Source organism: Lampetra planeri, chromosome 2, assembly GCF_965212315.1.
Source record: "Lampetra planeri chromosome 2, kcLamPlan1.2.h2, whole genome shotgun sequence".
NCBI classification, from domain to species: Eukaryota; Metazoa; Chordata; class Hyperoartia; order Petromyzontiformes; family Petromyzontidae; genus Lampetra; species Lampetra planeri.
The window spans coordinates 23,827,014-23,852,385 of NC_136108.1; the positions used below are offsets into that span (position 1 = coordinate 23,827,014).

General features: G+C 51.0%; 1 protein-coding gene across 2 annotated transcripts in view; it reads left to right on the forward strand.

The window, feature by feature from the left end:
* Positions 1–25,372, forward strand: part of LOC144730297 (sodium-dependent neutral amino acid transporter B(0)AT1-like) — a 164,893-nt gene that overhangs the window by 125,350 nt on the left and 14,171 nt on the right. For both annotated transcript variants that reach the window (XM_078610997.1, XM_078611006.1), the window contains 3 exons: positions 3,574–3,702; positions 17,266–17,422; positions 21,323–21,391. In XM_078610997.1, coding sequence (XP_078467123.1) covers positions 3,574–3,702; positions 17,266–17,422; positions 21,323–21,391 — 355 coding nt within the window. The remainder of the gene's footprint in view (positions 1–3,573; positions 3,703–17,265; positions 17,423–21,322; positions 21,392–25,372) is intronic.

Below are 25,372 nucleotides of genomic sequence, written 5' to 3' on the forward strand. Positions count from 1 at the left end.
GACGTCACGCCCGCCCGCGACGTCACGCCCGCCCGCGAAACCACGCCCGCCCGTGAAACCACGCCCGCCCGCGACGTCACGCCCGCCCGTGACGCCACGCCCGGCCGCGACGCCACTGATGGCCGCGATGTCACTGCTGGCCGCGACGTCACCGCCGGCCGCGACGCCACCCCCCGGCCGCGACGTCACTTTGGCCCGCGACGCCACGTCCGCCCGCGACGTCACTTCCGCCCGCGACGTCACCTCCGCCCGCAACGTCACTTCCGCCCGCGACGTCCCTCCCAGCCTCGGCGCGATTCCCGGCGCGGTCCCCGGCCTCGGCGCGATCCCCGACGCGGTCCCCGGCCCCGGCGCGATTCCTGGCGGGGTCCACGGCCCCGGCGCAATTCCCGGCGCGATCCGTGACACCACTTTCGGCCGCGACGTCACTTCCGGATGCAACGTCACGTCCGTTTGCGACGCCACTCCAGGTCGCGACGCCACTTCTGGTCGCGACGCGATCACCGGCCCCGGCGCTATCGCCGGCGCGATCCCCTTCCCCCGACCAGGACAGTGGGGACTGGGAAACGACACCGATGGCGCCCACCCCGAGGAGACTCCCGGTGAGTTCGCGGCGTCGGGGTTGTAATTGCTCGGCCCGACCGAGAGGCCGGGCGGGACGGCGTCACTCGCCTGGATCCTGTCGGTGTTCGGCCCGGCGGGTTCCAGGTGGCGTTGGTGGCCTCCGGCTCCGTGCGGCACCCCCTCGCCACATGCCCCTCTCGACCACAATGGTGGCAGACCCACGGGGCGTTCCGTCGGGGGGCTCGGCGCGATGTTGTAGAGGCGGCTGCCAGCGACGCGGCGGCTGGTCGCGCCCCTGGTCCCTCTACTCCGCCAGTCCCCGGATCGCCGCGTACACCTCCCGCAGCGATGGCTCCGGCTCAGACGTCGGGGGTCCGTTCCCAGCTGCCCCACAGGCAGCCTGTGGCGACGGTGCAGGTTCGGCGGTTGGTGTCGCTGGACCCAGTAGCGCCGCGGCAACGGCTCTGCTGTTCGCCCCCGCCGCGCCAGCCACCCTGCCCACGGGTGGCGCCCGGCCCATGACCTGCTCGTGGGCTTGGATGGTCCAGGCAGCCCACAGCGAGGTGCGTTCCTCCGGCGTCATCATGGGCATTACAACGCCAGCGCGGCAAGCGTAGGAGATGAGGTGCTCGACCACGAGGTCCTCGAGCGCTTCTTCAGCCAGGCGAGGGAAAGCCCTCCTCGCCAACACGAGCAGCGCACCCCTGTAGGCTAAAGGGGATTCTCTAGCCCCTCGCTGGCGGTCCTGGAATCGTTTAAAGGCTCCTTCCGCCGGGCAATAGATCTCCCCCAAAGCCTCGTAGGCCGCCTGTAGCATGGTCTTGCTGTGCGAGGGAAGGGAGGTGTAAGAGGAGAGTGCCTCTTCGCCCAGAACAGATGGCAGCGCTCGTAGTGCCTCTTCATCTGTCCACTCGAGAGCGTGGAAGGCAGCCTCGAATCGGCGGACAAACCCCTCCCAATCTTCTTCCTCGGCCACGAACTTGTCGACGGGCCCCAGCCGACGCGGCCGTCCTGCCACCTGCTCTCCGTGTTGGGTGTTTAGCCCTGGGGGTTTTGGCGGGAGCGGCGGCGACTGGCGTGACAAGGTTGGTTGCGGCTCCTGCCCGGCCGGCTGGTCGGCCTCCGGGTCCCGTGGCCTCTCCTCCCGTAGTACGCGTGGGGGTGGGGGTCCCGGTGCTGGTGGGCCCCCCATAGGGAGCCTCTGCAGTAGCTCCTGGAGTGCCCTCTCCATGCGGGCCATGCGGTCCTCCATAGGGTCCTCCAGGCGATCCGGGCCCCCTGCTGCTGCTTCTGATAGCAGGCCCCCTTGTTGCCCGGGATGGGAAGGATCCCCGGCCCCTGCTTCCTCTTCTCTTGGCTCTTTTCCACGGGGATTCTTCTTTGTAGCCATTGTAGATCCCACCGCTGCCACCAGATGTAAAGGAGAGCCGACACAAGATTGCAGGGGTGTCGTCTTTTAATCCTATTCTCCCATCCACACCTGTCCCCAGCCGTCCCAATCTCGTTCCCGCCAAAGGCCCCCTCTTCCCGCCTGTTCTCCCCTTATATCCCCTCGATCACCCCTCCCACTAACCCTCCTATTGGTGGGAATCCTTCCCCTGACACCCCTACATCTACATGATCTAGTTCAGTCGGAGCAGTCTAATTCTCTCTGAGATCAGGGCCAAGCTAGCCCTGAACAAAATTCGTTGGGCATTGGAAGATGTGACGGCAGCAGAAGTCAGTGTAAATAAGATTGGTATTAACTTAGAGTCGCGGAATCTCTTCAGAAATGTGAGTGACTCGATCAGATGAGCTTTCTTGTCTCGGAGTTTGTTAAAAGATATTATGGTTATGTGGAAACCCTCCCTGTAGAGGCGGTTAAATTTTGTCTTAAAACTTCCGTAACTGCAGGAATTCATATTCTTTGGTTCTTTCGGTAAAGTCACGTAGATAGAAAAATTATAATAAAAATAAAGTTAATAAAAAATAATACAAATTAAAATAAGAATTAAAAAACCCACTAATGTAGACTGTAGCCTGGTTCTTCATCGGAGTGAGTGTACTGGCAGTCTATAATGTGGACTGTAGCCTGGTTATTAAGTTTGGTGAGTGTACTGGCAGTCTATAATGTAGACTGTAGCAATGGTTATTAAGCTGGGTGAGTGTACTGGCAGTCTATAATCTAGACTGTAGCCTGGTTACAGAGTTACAGTGTTACAGTGTTTGAGAGTTACAGCGTTACAGAATTACAGCGTTACAGCATTACGGAGTTACAGCGTTACAACCTTACAGAGTTACATAGTTACAGTTACAGCATTAAAGAGTTACAACCTTACAAAATTACAGCCTTACAGAGTTGCAACGTTACAGAGTTACAGCATTACAGAGTTACAGCGTTACAGAGTTACACCATTACAAATTTGCAGCATTACAGAGTTACAGCGTTACAGAGTTACATCATTACAAAGTTACAGCGTTCGAGAGTTACAGCGTTAGAGAGTTACAGCAATACAAAGTTACAGCATTTAAAAGTTACGGCGTTAAAGTGTTACAGCGTTACAACATTACAGAATTACAGCGTTATAGAGTTACAGCGTTAAAGCGTTAGAGTTACAGCATTACAGAGTTACAGCGTTTCAGAGTTACAGAGTTACAACGTTACAGAATTACAACGTCATAGAGTTACAGCATTATAGTGTTAGAGAGTTACAGCATTAACAGAGTTGCTGCGTTACAGAGTTACAACCTTACAGCGTTACACAGTTACAGCCTCACAGAGCTAGAGCGATACAGATTTACAACGTTACAGTTATGTCGTTACAGCGTTACAGAGTTACAGCGTCATAGAGGTACAGCATTACAGAGTTACAGCTTTACAAATTTACAGAGTAGAACGTTTCTTTGCTTTCCTCTGTCGTGGTGAGGTTTTTTTTCACTCACCTGTTTCACATTTGAATCAAACGTCGGATGTGCAAGTCCCAGGTGCAATGCTCACCCCCGTTCCTGTCCCTCGTCTTTGTGGGACAGAAACGACTGCGAGAGGGATGCTGTGACCATCGCGTGCATCAACAGCGCCACATCGCTATTCGCCTCCATTCCCATCTTCAGCATCCTGGGCTTCAAGGCCACGACGGCTTTCACTGGATGCCTGGACGGGTACCTGCCCCCGGTCTCTCTGATCGCGTGATGTTGAGAATAACTCTCTCTGAGTCCCTCTGTGATCATGCCTGTCCTTTCTCAAAGGTGTCGGTGATCATTTGTTCCCTTTCCCCAGCACATCTAATTAGCGCAGTTGGCTACGTACGGTGCGAAAGAAGGTCAACATACGGTACAGGGGAAATGGAAGTCACTGGGAAAATTTGTAGTGAGGCTGAGTAGCTTGTTTTTTGTATTGGTGACAAGATTGGCCACCGAAGGAGATGACAATTTTCAGGAGGGTATTTAATTAACATCAAAGCAGAATACAATGAAACACCTCTCTCACCAAATCTCGCGAAATGAATGTGTATGTGATGCTGACAACACTGGAGCAATGTTACTTGTACGCCAAGAGTCCAGGTTTGTATCTCTTGCTGTAGACAACATCCTGATTACCCTTGTATGTGTGTTTATGTTTAACTTTTTTCGCACCGTACATAGCCAACCGTGATAGTCGGAGGTGCGGGGGAAGGACAACAAATTGAACAGAAAACAGTTCTAAATAAATTAGTTTTCAATCTAGAACCTCGTGTTGAACACCCACGCGATCACGAACAATGCCTTGGTAATTGCTACTCCATTGTCAGTGAGGTACAGTAGTCTCACCTCGTTACGGACCGGGCGATCATAGTAGCTGCGGTGGTAAGATGTTAACTATCACACCTGGTATACAGGAAGTCGTGGGTTCGATCCCGACCCTGACGATGCCTGTTGTGTCTGTGGAATCTGCGTGTATCTCTCTTTCCCCGTGGTCATGGTGGATAATTTTCCGGGTCCTCCGGTTTTTCCCTCCACATTTAGCATCAACGTCACGCATTTGGAGTATTTAGTTACTGCTGTAGTGTGGTAAAATACGCGGTGCGCACTGCACACGGAGCTGCTGAGAGGAAGAGCTGCCGCAGGCAGGTCAGCGAGGTGTAAAGTAGATAGGGGAAGTTGGTTAACAAAGTGACCGTATAGACAGAGATAAGAGTAATAAAGTGTAAGCAGGTGACTTGAAACAACGTGTCCGACTGAGTGATTCTACACGACACTACACTGCTATAAATTTCCACATAATAAGCCGCTTCGTTGAGCTGTCAGTTCTGATAACCAGGTGGCTTCTGAAAAACAGCTACAGTGGGCCTCACCTGGTAAAAGTAAAAAAAAAATGTAGGTTGTAGTCATTGATTAAAATCTATTACCCCCTCTCCCTGTTCACGTTAAAGTTGTTTTGGGTTAGATCGCATATATGGAAATGTGTCGTAAACCCACCTCCACTCGACACAGCCAATCAGGTGGCATTATGTAGACAAAACCCACAAACAATATTTACCATTTGAGTTAATGATGCTGGTAATTACAACAACCAGCATCGTCAGGCACATGTTAGAATTGTGAAGAAGTTTTGCCGTTTCCGGTCTTACATCGAGTAAGGTGATGTCATCACTGTGCGCCTACCAAACGCGAAGAACCCAGGCAGGAGGGGTTAATCTTTCTTCTTTTATATATAAAAGTCTCCGCGCGCGCTCGCGGGGGATTTGGCTCTCGGACGGTGGGGTTTTAGACCGGTAAATTTTGCCAGCCTGCACGCCCCAAGCCCCGCGGTGGGAATACGTCCCTAAACATTTAAGTCGTTTAATTAACGATTTAGTGGCATTCTTATTTTAATTATTTACTTCTTGCGCGACATCGACCGTATCAACTCACGACAATTGCCTGGGGGGGGGCGGACCCTGCCAAGTGATGCGCGTTCGCTACAGCTCACGGGGGTCATTTAATTTTACGCGTTTTACATGGAATAAATATACACATCACGCTGCCGATTTCTCTTCACAGTGTGATGTCCTCTTCCCCCCACCCTCACCCCAATGCGTGCAGTTACTGCTATAAAGTTCTTAGATTTTAATTTAAGATTATTAAAGCGCTTACATAGTATTATTCTGCCTCGGGCGGGGGGATGGTGGGGGGGGGGGGGTAGCGGCCCAGCCCGCAGCCTGGCAATGTCTCACCTCCTCCGGCTTGCCAATCTAGGCGAGGCCGCAGGCTCTGCTCGGGACGAGGCGTAACCACGCCAATGTAAAGTTCACTTTTATTGCATCTTTCGCTAAGAACTGAGGTTTATTGTTAACTATTATGAAACTACTAAGTTGCCTAATATTACAATTATAATGTTCGTATGCAGAAACTACATGTGTGTCCCTAAAGTGGATGTCTGTGTGTGTGAGTCCATGTGTTTGTGTGCGTGTAAGTCGATGGGTTTCTACGTGTGTGGGTCGATGTCTGTGTGTAAGTCCATGTGTGTGTCTGTCTTTTTCAAATGGACAACGCCCCATGTGTGTGTGTGTACGTACAAGTGTTTGTGTGTGTGTGTCAGTCCATTTGTGTGCGTATCAGTCGCTGTGTGTGTTAGTCCACATGTGTGTGTAAGTCCATACGTGTGTGTTTCACTCGATGTGTGTGTGTCTAAGTTAATGCGTGTGTGTGAGTGGATGTGTGTGCATGGCTCCATCTCAGTGTGTAAGTCAATGTGCGTTTGTGTGTCTATGTGTCAGTCGATGTGTGTGTGTTCATCCATGTGTGTGTATCTAAAGTGGATGTCTGTGTGTCACACTCCATATGTCTATGTGTGTGTAAGTCCATGTGGGTGTGTCTTAGTCGATATGTGTGTGTGTAAGTACATGTGTGTTTACGTCAATGTGTGTGTGAGTCCACCTATGTCTGTGTGTGAGTCGATGTGTGTGTGTGAGTCGCTGTATGTGTGTACGTCGATATATGTGTGTGTAACTCCATGTGTGTGTATCTAAAGTGCATGTCTATGCGTGTGTGAGTCCATATGTGTGTGTGTGTGTACGTCCATGTGTTTGTGTTTGTGAGTCGATATGTCTGTGTGTGTCAGTCTATGGGCGTCTGTGTTAGTCGCTTTGTGTGCATGGCTCCATGTCAGTCAGTGTAAGTCCATTTCTTTGTGTGTCTGTAGGTCCATGTGTGCGTGTGAGTGAATGTATGTGCTTTATTGACCTGTTCAAGGCCTATGATACCATCAGTAGACCTGGCCTCTGGGTTGTTCTTCATGCTTTCTGAGTCCCTCACACTTTGCTCACGATCTTTAAGGACCTTCATGATGGTGAGTGGCCCCGCGTCAAACTAGGTGGCCGTCAGTCAGAGCCATTCCCTCTACACCTTGGGGTGTGACAGGGATGTCCTCTGGCTCCACATTATCTAACATATCTTTTGACCATGTAGTTTGTGAAGCCTTCAATGGCTGTGTAGTGGGTTATCAGTGAGATGGAGACGACGTAGTCGGAGGCACACTTATTTATTCAACCAAAGGGCAGAACACAATACTTGAAGGGGTAACGGCCCCTTCACCCGTCTAACAGGGAGACACCCCTAGCGCTAGCCTGGCTAGTCTGCTCCCAGGTCCTCCACTAGAGAGCTAGGGGAGGCTAGCTGATCCGGCTCTGGCCAAGCTAGGATCTCGGCACCCTTAGCCAACCAGACCGGCTCTTACAAGAGCATCGGCTCTGGGCTCTTAGGGCCGCGCCGCTGGCTTGCCCTGGTCGGTCCTTAGAAGGACAGCGAGCCAGGGGAGTCCCAGGGCCTATCCTGCTGGTCTTCGCTCTTCGCTGGTTAAGCTGTGATACTCGACCCCGAGCCCACCGGCTCCCCGCCTTATATAGTAATCCCCCACGAGGGTTGGGGCTCTGGGGGATCACAGCGCCATCCCAGCCCCCCAGGGCTAACCGTTACGGACGTGGATGTAGACACCCTTACGTGTGCGGGCGCAAACACCCCTTGTGTGTTTGTTTGCCCTCCCGTAGCACCCCTACATCACCCCCCCCCCCCCCCTGTACAGTCTGCAGCCGTCCTGGCTGCAACAAAATCCAACAATAAAAGACGAAACCCCCCAAAACCGTGTGTGCCTCGCATTAATAACAACAACAACAACAACAATAAGAACAACACATATAAAAAAAAAAACGACGTACCCCCAAGAAATACCCCATCCCATGAAACCAACATATATACAATACATGACTCCCCACCCCGACGGATTCCCCTTGACCGCAGCAAGGACCGCACAAGAGACCAGCCTCACAAAAGGTGGTGCGTTTTGGCACGAGTTCTTGCAGCGGGTCCATCACAAGGGGCAACCCCGGTCGGCCCGGTGGTGGGTGTCAACAGTTCGGCCGTGCGACCGTCCGTCTTCTCGGACGAGCATCCGCTGACCCCCCCGGGGGAGGTTGGCGGTTGAGAAGGCGTCAATCTCTGGACACCTGAAGGTGGAACAGTTAGTGGCGGATCAGAGGCAGGTGGCAAAGTCGCCCTCCGGAAATCAGTGAACCCATCACATGTTCAGCCATTGTCATGTAGAGAAGGAGCATGTGGTGCAAAGAACAGCTTCAACCGTGAGGGGTGTACGAACCACCGGCGCTTTCCCCACTTAATGCGGACACATTGGGGCCGCAAGACCTGCACAATTTTCACGGGGCCCCTCCATGGTCACAACAGTTTAGACGAGGTAGCCAATGATACCTGGGGACAGTGTAGCCACGCTGTCGCCCGGGTTCCATGCGTGCGTGTGCGACTGGCGCAACCTCAACCTTTCGTTCACCTTCTGGCGAGAGTCTGAGTTTTTAATGGCCGCCTCCCGTGCCTCAGCCAATTTCAGGATATTAAATTTTATATGGTCAGCCAGTTTAGACTTAGCATGTGATGTGGAACCTCGCAGCTGGGCCGCAACAGGCGGATCAATCTCGCGGCCATACATAAAAAAAAAATGGTGAGAATCTGGTAGCCGCGTGAGGAGCCATTCTGTAGGCTGCCAGAACCCCTGGGATCTGAAGGTCCCAATCGGTTTGGGACTCAGACACTTGGTGAGATAACATGGACGTAATGGTCCTATGTAGACGTTCTACCATCCCATCCGTTTGTGGGTGGTATGGGGAGGTACGAATTTTCTTATTACCCAGGCCGTTCCGGAGCGCCCTTGTCGAGGACATAGCCCTGGACAAAAGCCTCGGCAATGGCTGCTGCCGACTGGTTGGCGAGGGGCCAAGCCATAGGCCATCGCGTGAAATATTCAACGCCAACCAGTAGGTACTTATTAGGCATAAAAGGAAACAGGCCCAAAATATCGAGTGCAACGAGCTCATTAACCCGGGTGGCCGAAATAGATTGAAGCGGCGGACTGGCCCCCCTCTCTGGTGGCTTCCGTTGAGCACACTTAGTACAAGATCTCAGAAGATCGTCCACATCCCTTGCCATGCCCGGCCAAAAGAAATTAGGCTGGAGCATGGCAAGGGTTTTGTGGGTGCCTAGGTGCAGGAGACGCTCATGAGCAGCCCACACAGCCTTACCCCTCAAGGTGGAAGGCACCACCAGCCTGTGGCGGCGGATCGTCCCATCCCAATGCATGAGGAGACCCTGATACAATCCCCATGAGTCAACACCCGACAATCCCTGACTGGATTCCCCTGCGTGACGCCGCAGCGCCAGGAGGGTAGCGTCCTCAATTTGGAGGCGCCCCCACTCCGCAACGGACAATCCCAGTAAGGAATCCCTCCCTTCTTTCGCAATAGGCCCAACAATCAAAGGCGTGTCGGCGACGGCAGCCAGGACCGGATCGTGGTCGTCACTTGGAGATTTGCAGCGCCCCGAACCCAGGAGACAGGCGCATTCCGAAGTGGGCGGCAGGCGCGACAGAGCATCAGCATTAGTGTGGCAAATACCCTTTCGATATGTTGTTTCAAATCAAAGTCTTGAATGCCCCGATGGTTGTTCAACGCGCAAGGCATACTCCAACGCCGCATGATCTGTACGGACGGTGAAGTGCCGACCATAGCTCCTCCGATGCGGAGGTGGTCGCCGCCACGGTGTGTCCTGCGGCCGCCTTGTTAGCCTTTCTTCGTTGGGACAGCAAGTTTGTGTGGATGTGTTTCACAGCCCGCAAGGAAGACATGTCCGGGTCGTCTTGCGCCAGGATAATGATATTCAAGTCTTCCGTCAACAACAGGATATTCTCGGCCACCATCGCGTCCACTCCCTCTTCGTCCATACGCGGGAAGGCCGCCTTTGCCAACGCCAGAAGAGCTGTACGATACGTGAGTGGCGATTCCTTGGCGCCTCTCTGGCGCTCGTAGAACAGCTGGCGGCAGTCCGAAGGCAGCCCGTAAACTGTGGCCAGAAGTTGGAGCGCCGACTTGAGGGTGGAGTGTGCCGATTTCGGCGTCGTAGTAAGAGTGGCGAGGACGTCGCTGTCCAGCGTCGCCGGGAGAGCACGTAGCGCCTCTTCGTCCGTCCACCCAGACATTTCTTGGTGGGTGGGCGAGGAAACGACGCTCGAACGCTCTCCAGTCGCCGCCGTCCAACACAAACTCCTGCAGGACCGGCAAGCGCTGTTGGAATGTCGGCTCCGCCCCCGACGATCGCCGGCCACCGGTCCCGCCCTTATTGACAGTGTCGGGAGTAATGGCGGACTCCCTCGGCGGTCGCACCGCTGGTGACATGCTGGCTGTGGCTTGGCGCTCGGTACAGTCATCCGTTCCTGATGACATGGCGGCCGCTGATTGGTAGCAGCAGCGACCAGCCCTCGAGGATGATGTGGCGATCGCTGGTTGGCCCCCGTCGTCTGCGTGATGTGCTGGGGCCCCTCCCATGGCCCCTACTGTACTTGTGGCGGCAATTACGAATCCTAGGCCCGTTGTTATGGTGGAAGTTTCGGTCGAGCGTTGTTCGTCTTCGCGCCGCGCCGCTCCTCCCAGCCCAAGGCGAGTTATTTGCTCCTGTGTGGCGGCTGCAGCATACAGCAGCTCCGCCAGATGGGAGTGAGCCACCCGCAGTTCATCAGCCGACGTCCCGCACTCCTCCGGCTGCCGCGCTGTTGGTGGCCTCGGCAGCGGCTGCTCAGATTCGTCCTCGGCGATTTCTTGCACCGCCTCTCCCAAGCTGTCTTCCTCCTCTGGTTCCTGGGTACGAGTCGTCCGTCCCGTGTCCATTTCGTTTCTTGTTAAGACCACTTCGACACCAGTTGTAGTGGGTTCTCAGTGAGACGGAGACGACGTAGTCGGAGGCACACTTATTTATTCAACCAAAGGGCAGAACACAATACTTGAAGGGGTAACGGCCCCTTCACCCATCTAACAGGGAGACACCCCTAGCGTTAGCCCGGCTAGTCTGCTCTCAGGTCCTCCACTAGAGAGCTAGGGGAGGCTAGCTGATCCGGCTCTGGCCAAGCTAGGATCTCGGCACCCTTAGCCAACCAGACCGGCTCTTACAAGAGCATCGGCTCTGGGCTCTCAGGGCCGCGCCGCTGGCTTGCCCTGGTCGGTCCTTAGAAGGACAGCGAGCCAGGGGAGTCCCAGGGCCTATCCTGCTGGTCTTCACTCTTCACTGGTTAAGCTGTGATACTCGACCCCGAGCCCACCGGCTCCCCGCCTTATATAGTAATTCCCCCCCGAGGGTTGGGGCTCTGCGGGATCGCAGCGCCACCCCAGCCCCCCAGGGCTAACCGTTACGGACGTGGATGTAGACACCCTTACGTGTGCGGGCGCAAACACCCCTTGTGTGTTTGTTTGCCCTCCCGTAACACCCCTACAGCTGTACCCGAGGAATTCCCATATGGTACAGATACAATGGGAGGCTGATCGATGCCCGGGTGCGGTCAAGGGATGCCTCCCTATTGCTCAACCATGTTATGTATGCCGATGCTCTGGTGATTGCTGCTCACTACTGCTGAACCTGGAGCTTGCCACTAAGAGGTGGGGCCTTACCATCAGCCCCACCAAAACTAAGCACCTGCCTGGGTATTTTGTACCATGGGACAATCCACCCCCACAACTCACAATTGGTGATGCAGCAGTTGTGGAGAGATCAGAGAGATTCCCATACCTAGCCAGTGTGCTCATGACCGGCTCTGGTTTAACAGCAGAGGTCTCACTCCAAATCAGTCGATTGCCATTCTCTTTTCATCGGCTGCGTTACACTGTGTGGAAGCTACCTGGTCTCTCGCTGCGCATGAAGCTCCAGGTCTTCTCGGCCACGGTAATTCCCTCCCTTCTCTATGCTTACGAAGCATGCACCCCCCTAATGGAACATTCTCCGGTTACAAACATTTAGGCTGGCCTGCTAACGATCCATCCTGGGTTTAACCATATGTGTGTGTGTGCGTCTAAGTCGATGTGTTTCTATGTGTGTGGGTCGAAATCTGTGTGTAAGTCCATGTATGTCTGCTTTTTTCGCCCGGGCAACGCCGGGTACTCACCGCTAGTCTAACCTATAAAAGTAATGTTTGTGTGTCTGTCTGTGTGTGGCTGACACTTGCAAGCGATTTGGCTCGCGAACCGTGGGGTTTCCATTTTTTTAAAGTACCCAGGTAACATGCCATAAGTCCCGTCGTGAGCCAGTGCTATTCCGATTTCGCATCCATCACCTTTAAAGTAGTTTAATTCGCAATTTAGTGCTGTTTTGGTTATTTATTTATTACATCGCGCCTTCGAACGCACGCCAAAGCACGTATCTGCGCATGCTCGCCCCTACCAAGTCATACGCGTTTGGTTGGAGGGAGGGGGCAATTTTCATTCGTGTGGACACTGTGCAACGTAACACACATTTACAGCTTCCTTCAAACATTTATTACCATGACTGTTTACTCATTACTATTCCTGTTATGAAATATTTAATGACAGGGATTAACCAATGTTTGATGATAGTTACCCAAAGTAACACGGTTTTTCTCCCTGAGTACTAAGTGCTACTTTTAAATTGTTATATACCACATGGCTATTATTCCCCACAAACTTTGTTTTAGCGACCACGTATTTGTGTGAGGGAATGACACTTATGCACTCTTTGAAAATCGGTACATTTCTAAATATCACTGTCCTGCTCACAAAAAACAAGTTTTAGCGGAAAAATAGCCTTTTTCTGTACTCTTGAGGCATAAGCAGCCAAGTAATATCACTTACTGCACAGGGGCAAACCAATAAATCTACACATTGCTATTATGTCTTTGTTCAAACATATTTACACTTGCCCCCTCAGTACGGGGGTTGAGCAGTGTCGTTATGTAAATTACGCTTGATTGGTGCCCATCTGGTCATAGTTGCAGGTAGGATAGGTTGATTTATTATTAGTTGACTTTCATTTATTTGCCGCTTTTGCTCGTGGCAAATATTTGCACTAAAATGGCGGAACACCCTCTTCTTTGCTCTTAATTACTTACTTATTATACACGCGTGCATTTCCCTTCTCCCTTGCTTCTTTCGCTAAAGTCACGTAGATAAAAAAACTATTATAAAAAAACTTAGTAAATATAAAAGTTATAGTATGTGTGTGTGAGTCGATGTGTGTGTGTGAGTCTATGTGTGTCAGTCGATGTGTGTGCATCGATGTGTGTGCCTGTGAGTCCATGTGTGTTTGTTAGTCCATATGTGTGTGTAAGTCGATGTGTGTGTAAGTCGATGTGTGTGTGTGAGTCGCTGTGTCTGTGTGTGTGCAGGTCGATGTATGTGTGTGTGGGTCGATGTATGTGTGTGTGAGTCGATGTGTGTGTCAGTCCATGTGTTTGTATGTCAGTCAATGTGTGTGTGTGAGAGTCGATGTGGTTGTGTGTGTAAGTCCATGTGTGTGCGTAAGTCGATGTGTGTGTAAGTTCATGTGTGTGTGAGTTCATGTGTGTATGTGTGTAAGTTGATGTGTATGCGCAAGTCGATGTGTGTGTAAGTCGATGTCTGTGTGTGTGAGTCGATGTGTGCACGTAAGTCCATTTATGTGTATAAGTCGATGTGTGTGTGTGTGTGTGAGTCACTGTGTGTGTGTGCAAGTCGATGTGTGTGTGTCGATGTATAAATGTGTGTGTAAGTCGATGTGTGTGTGTGAGTCGATGTGTGTGTGTGAGTCGATGTGTGTGTGTGTGAGTCGATGTGTGTGTGAGACGTGTGTGTGTGTGTGTGAGACAATGTGTGTGTGTGTGAGTCGATGTGTGTGTAAGTCGATATGTGTGTGTGTAAGTCGATGTGTGTGTAAGTCGATATGTGTGTGTGTAAGTCGATGTGTGTGTGTCCATGTGTGTGTAAGTCTATGACGTCTCCTGGCCAAACCCCATCTGGCGGAGCCAGGAGATTGGTATCTTTACCCTCTGGGCTCCTCCAGAAACAATGACAAGCCACTACGGATGGCCACGTGGAATGTTCCATAACTCACTGCGGAGGAGAGGCTGCCACTCGTCTGTCGGGAGCTGGACCAGTACCACCTGGATCTCTGTGGCATTCAGGAGGTCCGGTGGACCGGCTCTGGCTCCTGTCACCATGAGGGGTGGACAGTCCTCTACTCGAGGCAGGAGACTGCCAAACAACAGGGTGTGGCTCTTCTTCTGAACAAAAGAATGAAGGGGGCGTGGGAGCATGCCGGTGAGGTGTGGGAAGCTGTAAGCCCCATTCAACTTTGGGCTTGCCTTCCCATCAGCCAGAGGCAAGAAGTGGTGGTCGTGGTTACTTATGCCCCCACCGAAGACGAACATCTATGGAGGGATGCAGGCAAGGCCGATGAGTCAGATGCCTTCTATGACCTCCTGTCACAGGTGCTGGCTAAAGTGGCCCCTCGGGATAGGGTCATCTTGTTGGGTGACTTCAATGCCCGAGTTGGTCATGATGCTGGCACCTGGTCTGGAGTGATTGGAAGGCATGGGCCAGATTAGCTCAATAAAAACGGTAGGTGCTGCTAGATTTTTGTGCAACCCATGGGCTTGTAATTACCAACACGTTGTTCTGGTATTGGCGCATCCACACAACATCATGGATATATGCCGGGTCGAAGCAAGAACATCTGCTGGACTACATAGTGACGGATCAGCGGATGCGAGCCCATGTCCTTGACACCAGGACCTACCGTGGAGCTGATCTGTCCTCTGACCATCGACTAGTCATCTGTAAGATGCGCCTGCCATTCTTCCACTCCGGTGGTAGGTGTACACCCAAGACCCCATTCCAACCTAAGGTGGCCTGGTCTCAGTTAGCTGATGAAAGTTGCAAGCGAGAATTTCATCATCACTTGCGGCTGGGGATGGCATCGTCCCCCACTCCTCCTGATGTCGAGGGTAAATGGGCGAGGTTTAGGACTGTGACTCATGCAGCTGCAATGGCTGCTTTGGGTATGCAGTCCAGACCCCCCCAGAGACCGTGGCTGACAGAGGAGGTGTTCAGGAAGGTTGAGAAAAAGCGATAGGCCCACTCTACTCGTCTACAGCATCCCACGTCAGAGAATGAGGAGGCTTACTGCAGCCTTCGCTCGGAGGTTCGGAGAGCCGTGAGGCGCTGCAAGGATGGGTGGTGGTCGCGGGTTGCTGAGGAGATGGAGTCTGCCTCAGTGGCCCATGATCACAAAATTATATTTAACTCTCTCAAAAAAGTAACCTGCAGCGCCACACCTATTACCATCATTAGGGGAAAAAACGGTGATCCAATCTCCGACCCCCAGGAACAGGTTTGCAGATTTGCTGAGCATTTTTGTGAGGTCATGGGGGAGGGGAAATCCCTCAGCCAGGAAAACATCATGGCACAAAGTGGGGATGACCCTGCTGAGGCTGCAGTGCCTCAAATATTGGAAGAAGAATCACCCCCTGTGAGTGGCTGGCTGAGGTGCCATCTGTTGAGGAAGTACTGAAGGCGATCCAGAGTCTGAGACCAGGAAAGGCACCGGGCAGAGATGATCTCCCAAGCGAAATGCTGAGGGAGGGTGGCGTTTGTGAACAGACTGCCCTACATGACATCATAACAACAGTCTGGTCCACTGCACAGGTTCCGCAAAATTGGAAGGATGCCCTGGTGGTCCCCCTCTTTAAGAAGGGGGACCGCACAGACTGTATCAACTACAGGGGCATCTCACTTTTCAGTGTGCTGGGAAAGGTCCTGGCAAGGATTATTCAACATCACCTTGCTAGGCGCGCTGAGGAGAGGCTTGCGGAGCCCCAATGCGGTTTCAGGAAAGGGCGGTCTTGCACAGATGCCATATTTTCTGCTACAGCAGAGGTAGGGAATTCCAAAAAGACCTACATCTCTGCTTTATTGACCTGGTCAAGGCCTATGATACCATCAGTCGGCCTGGGCTCTGCGTTGTTCTTCGTGCTTTCGGAGTCCTTGACTCTCTGCTCACGATCATTATGGACCTTCATGATGGTGAGCGGGCCCGGGTAAAACTACGTGGCCGGGAGTCAGAGCCATTCCCTGTACACCTTGGGGTACGACAGGGATGTCCTCTGGCTCCCACATTATTTAACATCTATTTTGACCGCGTAGTTTGTGAAACCTTCAATAGCTGTAACGGGGAAGTTTCCATTTGGTACTGATATAATGGGAGGCTGATCGATGCCCGGGTGCGGTCAAGGGATGGCTCCCTATTGGTCAACCATGTTACGTATGCCGATGATTTGGTAAAAGCTGCTCATTCAGAGGAGGAGTTGGAGACGCTGCTGCTGAGACTGGAGCATGTCACTAAGAGGTGGGGCCTTACCATCAGCCCCACCAAAACTAAGCACCTGCCTAGGTATTTTGTACCATCGGACACTCCACCCACACAACTCTCAATCGGTGATGGGGCAGTTGTGGAGAGAGTGGAGAGTTTCCCATATCTGGCACAATAACAGGCACCGCGGTAGCGAGATGTTAACTACTTCACCTGGTTTATAGGAGGTCGTCGATTTAATGCCAACCCTGATGCGTATATATTTGGAGTTTGCATGTGTCTCTACCTGTGGTCGTGTGGAATCTTTTTTTCCGCGCTCTCCGGCTTTTTCCTGATAAATTTATGAACATGCTTTGAGAGTATTTGGTTGCTATCAATTTCCACACTATAAGCCACTTCGTTGAGCTATAATTTGTGATAGCCAGGTGCTTCTGAAAAAGAGCTACATAGCTCAGTGGGCCTTACCTGATAAACATAAATTTGTTTAGTTTAATTTCATATCACCCGCATTGGTGATCCCTCCGTGCATCATCTCATCTCCCAACTCCCACCACCAACCCTCTCTCTTGCACAGTGACCGTTGTAGTGTGTGGACTTTGTTCTATTGCTATGCATTATACCAAGTTTCTTGACCTTAATTTACTGTTTATTTGCATAAAATTGTGACCTTAATCATGCAGAAGCGAGTACTTGACAGGGGCTTCCTCGTGGGGTCGGATGCTTAACAGGGTCTTAACGAGTCTACCATTAGAACCTCCCCAGTACCTCATCCTCATCAATGTCATCATCACGTCAGTTTTAAAGGTAAAGAACATTATTTTATTGTTTTTAATAATGTTTTTTTTTATTATGTCATTGTGTATTTTACGTGTGTTTAGTGAGGCAACTTAGTGAGGCTTTGACGAGTGCATCCACGGCCACGGTTGCCCTCACCCCCGTTTCCCACATCGGGGTTGAGTATCGCCAACTGCGCAGTTTTGCCAACTACGGCGGTTTTCAGGAGATGAGGGATTACCGTCACTGGTATTTTTTTAGTGCTCTTTTTAGTTTTGTGCCAATCTTTTATCTTGTCCATGGCAGAAACATCCTCAAGCTGACCAACGAGTTTGACCTGGCTGAGGGGAATGTGACGCGAGACTCCTACCACGTTGCCCTCGCCTCCCTCAACTCCACGTGGCCTCAGCGTGTCCACTCGCTCGGCATACTGACGTGCAACCTGCAGCAGAACCTCAACCAGGTAGTGTATCTTCTCTGTGCTCAGCTTATTGCTCCACTGGTAGCTGGATGTTGAACAGAAATACTGGTAGTTGGTTACCTTACACGTGTGAGTATATTGTAACTTTTATCGTATAGCCAACTGTGTTAATTGGAGGTGTGGGGGAAGGACAACAAACTTAACAGAAAAAGCAGTTCTAAAAAACTAAGTTTTCAATCCAGATTATTTAAAAGTGCATATCTCCAGTGGCTTCCTAATATCGGAAGGAAGAGCATTCCAGACGGCCGCAGAAGCGCATGATGCGGTGCCCGTCTTGGTTCGATAGTTAGCCAAAACCCTCTGCGAGGATGACCAGAGTTCACGTGTTGGTTTATGCTCCTTGAGATCAGCAAGGTATTCCGGTTCATTTGTTTCAAGCACTTTGTGTGTAATGAGTGCGACTTTGTAATGCAACCTTATTATACTGTGGTCTTTCCTGACATCTCAATTGTATGGGAGGAGTTTCTTTATGAATGTTGGGCTGGTTTGGCACGTTCCATAAACAACAACCAACAACAACCACGACAGTTGTGCCAGGCTATGTGCACCTTGAGGCCACGTGAAGTGTCGAACGCCGCTGGCAGGAGATCACGGGGCAGACCCAGCTGCCACGGGTCAACTGACTGAGACGACTGGCTGATGCACCATCTGTGCCCCCTACTGTGCCAAATTGCTGTGCTTTAGCCACCCGGCGCTCCGCTCATTGTTGTGAGCGTCGCTCCTCCGCCCTCCGTTGTTGTTGGAGGGCGACAGCCTCCAACTGCTCAGTAGCGTCCTTCACGAGCCTCCTCCACAGAAGCCAATCTTGACACCGCTGGTACCAGTCATTGGCAAGTCCACTCAGCTCCATATCCTCCTGTACCACATCACTCCATCTCTTCTCTAGCCCGTGCTGTGCACGTTTAGCCCCCTCGATCCGGCCGAACAAAAGCTGTTTAGGCATGCAGTGGCTGGACATGCGGGCTACATGGCCCAGCCAACGCAGCCTTGACTGCCGGAGGAGCTCAGCCGATGGGACTTTTGTTCAGATCTTTCAAGGATTTGTGAGCTCCTCACGCAATCCAGCCTGGTTAAACCCAGGATGGATTGTAGGCAGGCCAGCCGAAATGTTTATAACCAGCGAAGATGTTCCATTAGGGGGGGTCTACGTTTCACAAGCGTAGAGAAGGGAGGGAATAACTGTGGCCGAGAAGACCTGAAGCTTCGTGCGGAGCGACAGACGAGATAGCTTCCACACAGCGTTACGCAACTGATGAAAAAATAATGCCGCTCGACTGATTCGGAGTGAGACCTCTGCAATTAAACCGGAGTCGGTCATGAGCACACTACATAGGTATGGGAATCTCTCCACTCTCTCCACAACTGCCCTATCACCAATTGGGAGTTGTGGGGGCAGAGTTTCCGATGGTACAAAATACCCAGGCAGGTGCTTAGTTTTGGTGGGGCTGATGGTAAGGCCCCACCTCTGAGTGACAAGCTCCAGGTTCAGCAGGAGCACCTCCAACTCCTCCTCTGAGTGAGCAGCAATTACCAGATCATCGGCATACATAATATGGTTGAGCAATAGGGAGCCATGCCTTGACCGCACCTGGGCATCGATCAGCCTCCCATTGTATCTGTACCAGATGGAAATTCCTCGGGTACAGCCATTCAAAGGCTTCACAAACTACGTGGTCGAAATAGATGTTAAATAATGTTGGAGCCAAAGGACATCCCTGTCGCACACCAAGGTGTACAGGGAATGACTCCAACTCCCGGCCACGTAGTTTTACCCGGGCCCGCTCACCATCATGAAGGTCCTTAATGATCGTGAGCAGAGGGTCAGGGACTCTGAAAGTACGAACAACAACCCAGAGCCCAGGCCTACTGATGATATCATAGGCCTTGACCAGGTCAATAAAGCAGAGATGTAGGTCTTGTTGGAATTCCCTACACCTCTACTGTAGCAAACGGACAGAAAATATGGCATCTGTGCAGGACCGCCATTTCCTGAAACCGCATTGGGGCTCTGCAAGCCTCTCCTCAGCGTGCCTAGCAAAGCGATGTTGAATAATCCTTGCCAGGACCTTTCCTGGCACACTGAGGAGTGAGATGCCCCTGTAGTTGTTACAGTCTGTGCGGTCCCCCTTTTTAAAGAGGGGGACCACCAGGGCATCCTTCCAGTCCTGCGGAACCCGTCCAGTGGTCCAGACTGTTGTTATGATGTCATGTAGGGCAGTCTGTGCACAAACGCCACCCTCCCTCAGAATTTCGCTTGGGAGATCATCTCTGCCCGGTGCCTTTCCTGGGCTCAGACTCTGGTTCGCCTGCAGTACTTCCTCAACAGATGGCACCTCAGCCAGCCACTCACAGGGGGTGACTTCTTCCAATATTTGAGGCACCGCAGCCCCGGCAGGGTCATCCCCACTTTGTCCCACGTTGTTATCTGGCTGAGGGATGTCCCCTCTTCCAGGACCTCACAAAAATGCTCAGCAAATCTGCAAACTGGTTCCTGGGGGTCGGAGATTGGATCACCCTTCTTTCCCCTAAAATGATGGTAATAGGTGTGGCGCTACAAGTTACTTTTTATGAAATTAAAAAGCGATTTGGAATCGCGGGCCATTGAGGCAGACTCCATCTCCTTAGCAACCCGCGACTACCACCCATCCTTGCAGCGCCTCACGGCTCTCCGAACCTCCAAGTGAAAGCTGCGGTAAGCGACATCATTGCCCGTCCAGCACCACGAGGAGGCAGGGGTTTGTTTTGATGGACTTCCGTAAGCACATGCCTAAGCACGTGCATTGAATATAACAACACATGTGCTTTTCTGCACAACGTTCTAAATCAATCTCTTAATTTCAACACAAGAGGTTCCTCCTCTAATTATTTTATTTAAAGTTCATGCCGTACGACTGATAAATTGGTGGTTTAAATGAGGCTCCCTCAATTCCTTCCTGTGCCAGTACACCATCACCCTCATTTAGACTGAAAACTAATTTCTTTACAACTGTTTATCTAAATACAACACATAAAAACATAATAAGCACGTAAAGCAGTGGACTGTAGTCAAATTAAAACTATCATAAAATTCCGGGATGGAACGGCACCTCCACCTTCACCGTTATTCCTGACAGCAAAATTACTGCCCGCTTAATGCAAATTCGTTTTACGCAGCAATTTGGCATTATGCTTTCAGCTGCCGTCTGGAATACTCTTCTGAATTTAGGAAGCCACTGGGAACTGTGCACTTTTAAATCATCTAGATTTACAAATGTATTTCTTTAGAAACGCTTTTTGTGTTGAGCTTATTGTCCTTCCCCTGCACCTCTGATTAGCACCATTGGCTGCGTACAGTACGAAAGAAGTTGAACATACATTGTTGGTAGCGCCGGCTCCCCACACTGGCGTGGCACCTGCTGCTGCCTTATCGCTGGTCTGTAGTTCCTCATCCCGAGGTCACGTCTCTGTAGGACGATGGGTGGCAGCTCTTTTCCTGCTGTCGCCTCTAGGTTGTCAAATTCACTTCCATTGGACATTCACTGTGCTGAGTTCCTCGCGTTATTATAATCAAAGCCATACATTTTAAGGCCTTTTCATCCTATGTGAATAATTCATGTTGGGGTTGTAATTAATTGGTATAAGCCTGCATGTTTTTTTTGTACACTTGTGACCTCCAGCTTCAATGTAATCTATAAGTGTAAATTATGATAGACTTACAGACTCTCGTGGAGACTCACAGACTCTCATAGAAAGTGCTGTGTGGCCAGATGTGGTGCTGGCCACACACCCTTTGTGTGTCATGCCAGCCTTCATCTTCGCAACTCGCTAAAAGCACTTGCCTCTGCAGTCAATTCAAAGCTATATCTGAGACCTTTGTCTGCCTGTGTGTGTGTGTGTACCTAGGCAGCGTCAGGAACTGGACTTGTGTTCATCGTTTTTACTGAAGCAATACTGAACATGCCCGGATCACAGGTGAGCTCAGGTGGGAATTAATGCGTTTGAGTCCTAAGTCTGGGTATCGCCCGTCTCTCTCTAAGAAGGTTCATAGTAAACGTATTAGAGACACTGAGCCAGCACCACGGAGGCCTGAATTGGATTTCAGGTTCCAGCTGTACCTGGGATTTAACTGGGTTCTGTATGTGTGTACGTTGAACTTTCGCACCGTACGTATCCAACCGTGTTAATCGAAGGTGCGGGGGAAGGGCAACAAACTAAACACAAAAGCACTTTGAAAGAAATTCGTTTTAAATCTATATGATTTAAAAGTTCATCGCGCCAGTCGTTTCCGAATATTGAAAGAGCGTTCCAGACACATCTGAAAGCGCAAGGTGACCGTGTTTATTTGATGGTTCGCCAAAAGCCGCTGCTGCGTGGGTGACCGGAGATCGTGTGATGGTGTAATGGGTTCAACTGAGTTGCAGACGTAGACTTGGAGGCAACACATTTATTCAGTTCCAACAAACGGGGTAACTTCCCCTTAACAGAATAACAACCTATGGTGGTGATCACTAGGCTAACTACACTAGTTACAACGTAACTGCTACTATGGACTGGGACCAATGACTTCGGCCCGGGTCCACGTGTTGGAGACTCATTTAACGGAGAACGTAGACGAAGCGTTTCTTCCAGGATGAACAACAACCCTGGTCCCTCTCGGGACCCGGCTTATATTCTCTGTGGCATGGCCGGCTCCGCCCTTGGCCACGTCCACCTTCCAGAATCCTCGGGAAGGATCTGGGTCCCAATCACGTGACCCCCCCCCTATCCCCCTCTTGGGGCCCCTTTGTCAACTTAACTGGTCACGTGTCCTCCCGGGTCAACCAGAATGCCATGGCCTCACAGAACCTCATCCTTCGGCCGGCACCCACACACCGTGTCCTGTTGGGTCGGCACTGCACTTAAAGCGTGGTGCCATCTAGCTCTATTATTCAGCACACACCGGGCCCCTCTAGGGCTCGTACTACACCCACATCATTGTGGTATCCGGCGATGTCGCTATACCGCACACCGTGCCCCTCTAAAGCCAGTACTGCACCCACAGCCTGTTGACATCCAGCGATGCCACTACAATGGTTTATGCTCCTTGATGAGATCAGCAAGGTATTGTGGTTCATTTGTAGCAAGCAGTTTGTGTGTGTAATGAGTGCGACCTATAATATATTCGTTTGGCAACCGGAAATCAATGAAGCTTGGCGAGCACTGGTCGGACTAGCTTCTGAAGTATAGTGATCTTGTGGTCTAATACCCATCACCAGTGACTGGCATAGAGTGGACCATAGTTTCAAGTTTATTTTGGTTCACCTCGTGAGAATTCAAGAGGCTAGCAGAGAGTCTAGTTTGTAAGAATGGCCTGGGGTCACCAACATTACTTAGAGACCCAGAGAGACCCACAGTGATACATATACAGGTAGTCCTCTACTTACGATGGAGATGTGTAGTGCCATAAGAGGGGAGGGGCTGCTGGGGGCTCTGAGATCCTAGGTAGATAAGCCCTCGGCGCCAGGCGCTAGGATCCCAGGCACCCCAGACAGTTAAGCCCCTTGGCGCCACCAACGGGGGGGCTGTGTGTGCTCTGTGGGATATCTGGGGGTGCACACAACCCCACCCCTCGTTGGGGACGAGGCATTAAAGGGCAGCTCCCTGGCCGATCGGGACCAGTCGCAGCTCAAGACCCAAGACCCGCCAGCCAGCCAGCTTAGGACCCTGGAGCCCCTCGTCCCGCTTGTCCTTGTAAGGGCCGGGACGCTGTGAGGGCCAGTGGTGGGACTCTGGGACTCCCGGCTCTACGTCTTTGTAAGGGCGAGTTCCGAGGAAGCCAGAGTCCAGACCCGCACCTTGGCTGGGTCGGGTCAGGTAGCCTCCCCTAGGGTAATTGTAGCCGGAGGACCCCAGAGCGTAGCCAGAGTAGTGTATCTAGGCTGTGTACCTAGGCTGTGTACCTAGGCTGTAACAGAGTATCAGGACTTTTGGAATGTTGTATTGTAATAAAGAAGTTACCTCTACAAGTGTCTCCAGAACCCATTACAGATGCGTTACGACGAAGATGGCCTAGCCTACCCAGGAGTCTTAAAGAATGGTGATAATTTAGCAAAACAAAGCAATTTACAGTACCTCACTGTATAAACTATACTCTGTATGTATTTATTAATTACAATACTGTATTGCACGGTAAAATGTAAAGTAAAAATAAACAAGGTAAATTCTTAGCCTACCTATATGAACTGAAATTTAATAGAACGTTTTTTCAGGAAACAAACCTATCTACTATAAAAACTTTTAACATGCTAAAAATACACGTGCTAACACTGAGACAACTTAACTCCGTCGACCGCTGGTGAGAGTGAGGCATCACACAAGGTGGGAGATGCATACATCCCGGCAGCGTCCCAACGTACAGTATCGTACCTCGTACGCTGCTGCGTTTGCCTGCCGCGCGAAATTTAAAATATTTTACAATTTTGTCGTATTGCTATCGCCATCGTAAGATCGAAATATCATAAGTCGGACCATCATAACTCGTGGACTATCTGTATATGTGTAGTGAGTCCAACTGAGTCGCAGACGTTATCTTAGGAGCAACACTATTTATTTCACCAACTCAACACACAACATAACATAGCCTACACTTGGGTGTTGAACGCCCATCTAACCACGCTACGGCAGAACTAAACACGATTCGCTATCCCGGTCCAGACCACAAGCTGGGTCCCAGACCGCGTGGCTAGAGGCTTCTTCAACCCGACGTAGATCTTCATCACCAGCAACCCGAAAACCCCGAGCCCCTCACGGGGCTGGGGCTGGCTCCGCCTCTCGCCCCGCCCACCTTCTAGATCTCTCTAGCTCTTTCCCGAAGGCTCCTGAGAGCTCCTTTATACCATGTGACCGCCCAGCGGCTGCCATCCACCGCACACTGTACGTGGTGCCTCCGCATACAGTAACCCATAGATTCACCATGTTGTATGTGTTGGGTTATGAAATTTTGATAAAAATAATAAAATTTAATAATTTTCCGAAAAATGCGCAAATCGCATGAATTGTGTGTGTAATTACATGCATTAATTATGATAATGTGTGTAAATATATGCATAAATTATGATAATCACGGAGATACTCGTAGTAATTTATGCGGATGCTTGCGATTATGTTAATGTGAGCAGTTATGATAATTAAGTTTAGTTTCGTTTATCCAGAGCTATATCAATCGTGATAACACAATTATCATTGATTAAACATTTACCGATTATCTTAGTGTGTGTTATGTTATTTTAGGTCTCCAGTTTCATATCTCATCACAGGCTACAGTTCTCAGGAATAAGACAGTTTTGCATGGACTTGGAAAGAAGCACTCGAGACTTGGTGTTAAGCAATTTTAATTCTAAACAAACACATGACACTCTAGTATGCAAAAGCAAGTATACGTCAATAAATTCATGGGCAAGATTATGCAATTAACGAAAATGAATGACTAAAACATTCCTTATTCATGTAACTCGACGGCAGCAACTGCTTTGCACGATCAGTTGGTAGTGAACGCACCACCTTGAAATGGCAACCCTTTTTGAAACACAAAGATAACTTTTGAAAGTCTTATTCGTGTGCGTGTTTTGTGTGTTGTCCCCTTTTAAAATGAATTAGATTTTCTTAGAGCCGGGAGTTGTGTCGTTAGCTTGTGTGGTGTGGGAGGGAATATACAAACAGCGGCCAGGTTCTCTCTGGCTTGGGTGTGGCCGCAGCGAGCCGTGCTCTCTCCCTTTCTCCACTGCTCGATTGAGCGGCGTTGGCACGATGCTCGCCGTCGTGGTGCGCGATGATTCCGTCGTCGTATAACGCGCCGCTCCTCCACGAGTCGGCACGACGCTCGGTGACGCCCGAGTCGTGCTGCTCGTGCGCTCTCTCTCTCTCTACTGCTAGATGAGTGGCGTCGGCACGACGCTCGCCGACGTGGGACGTGCT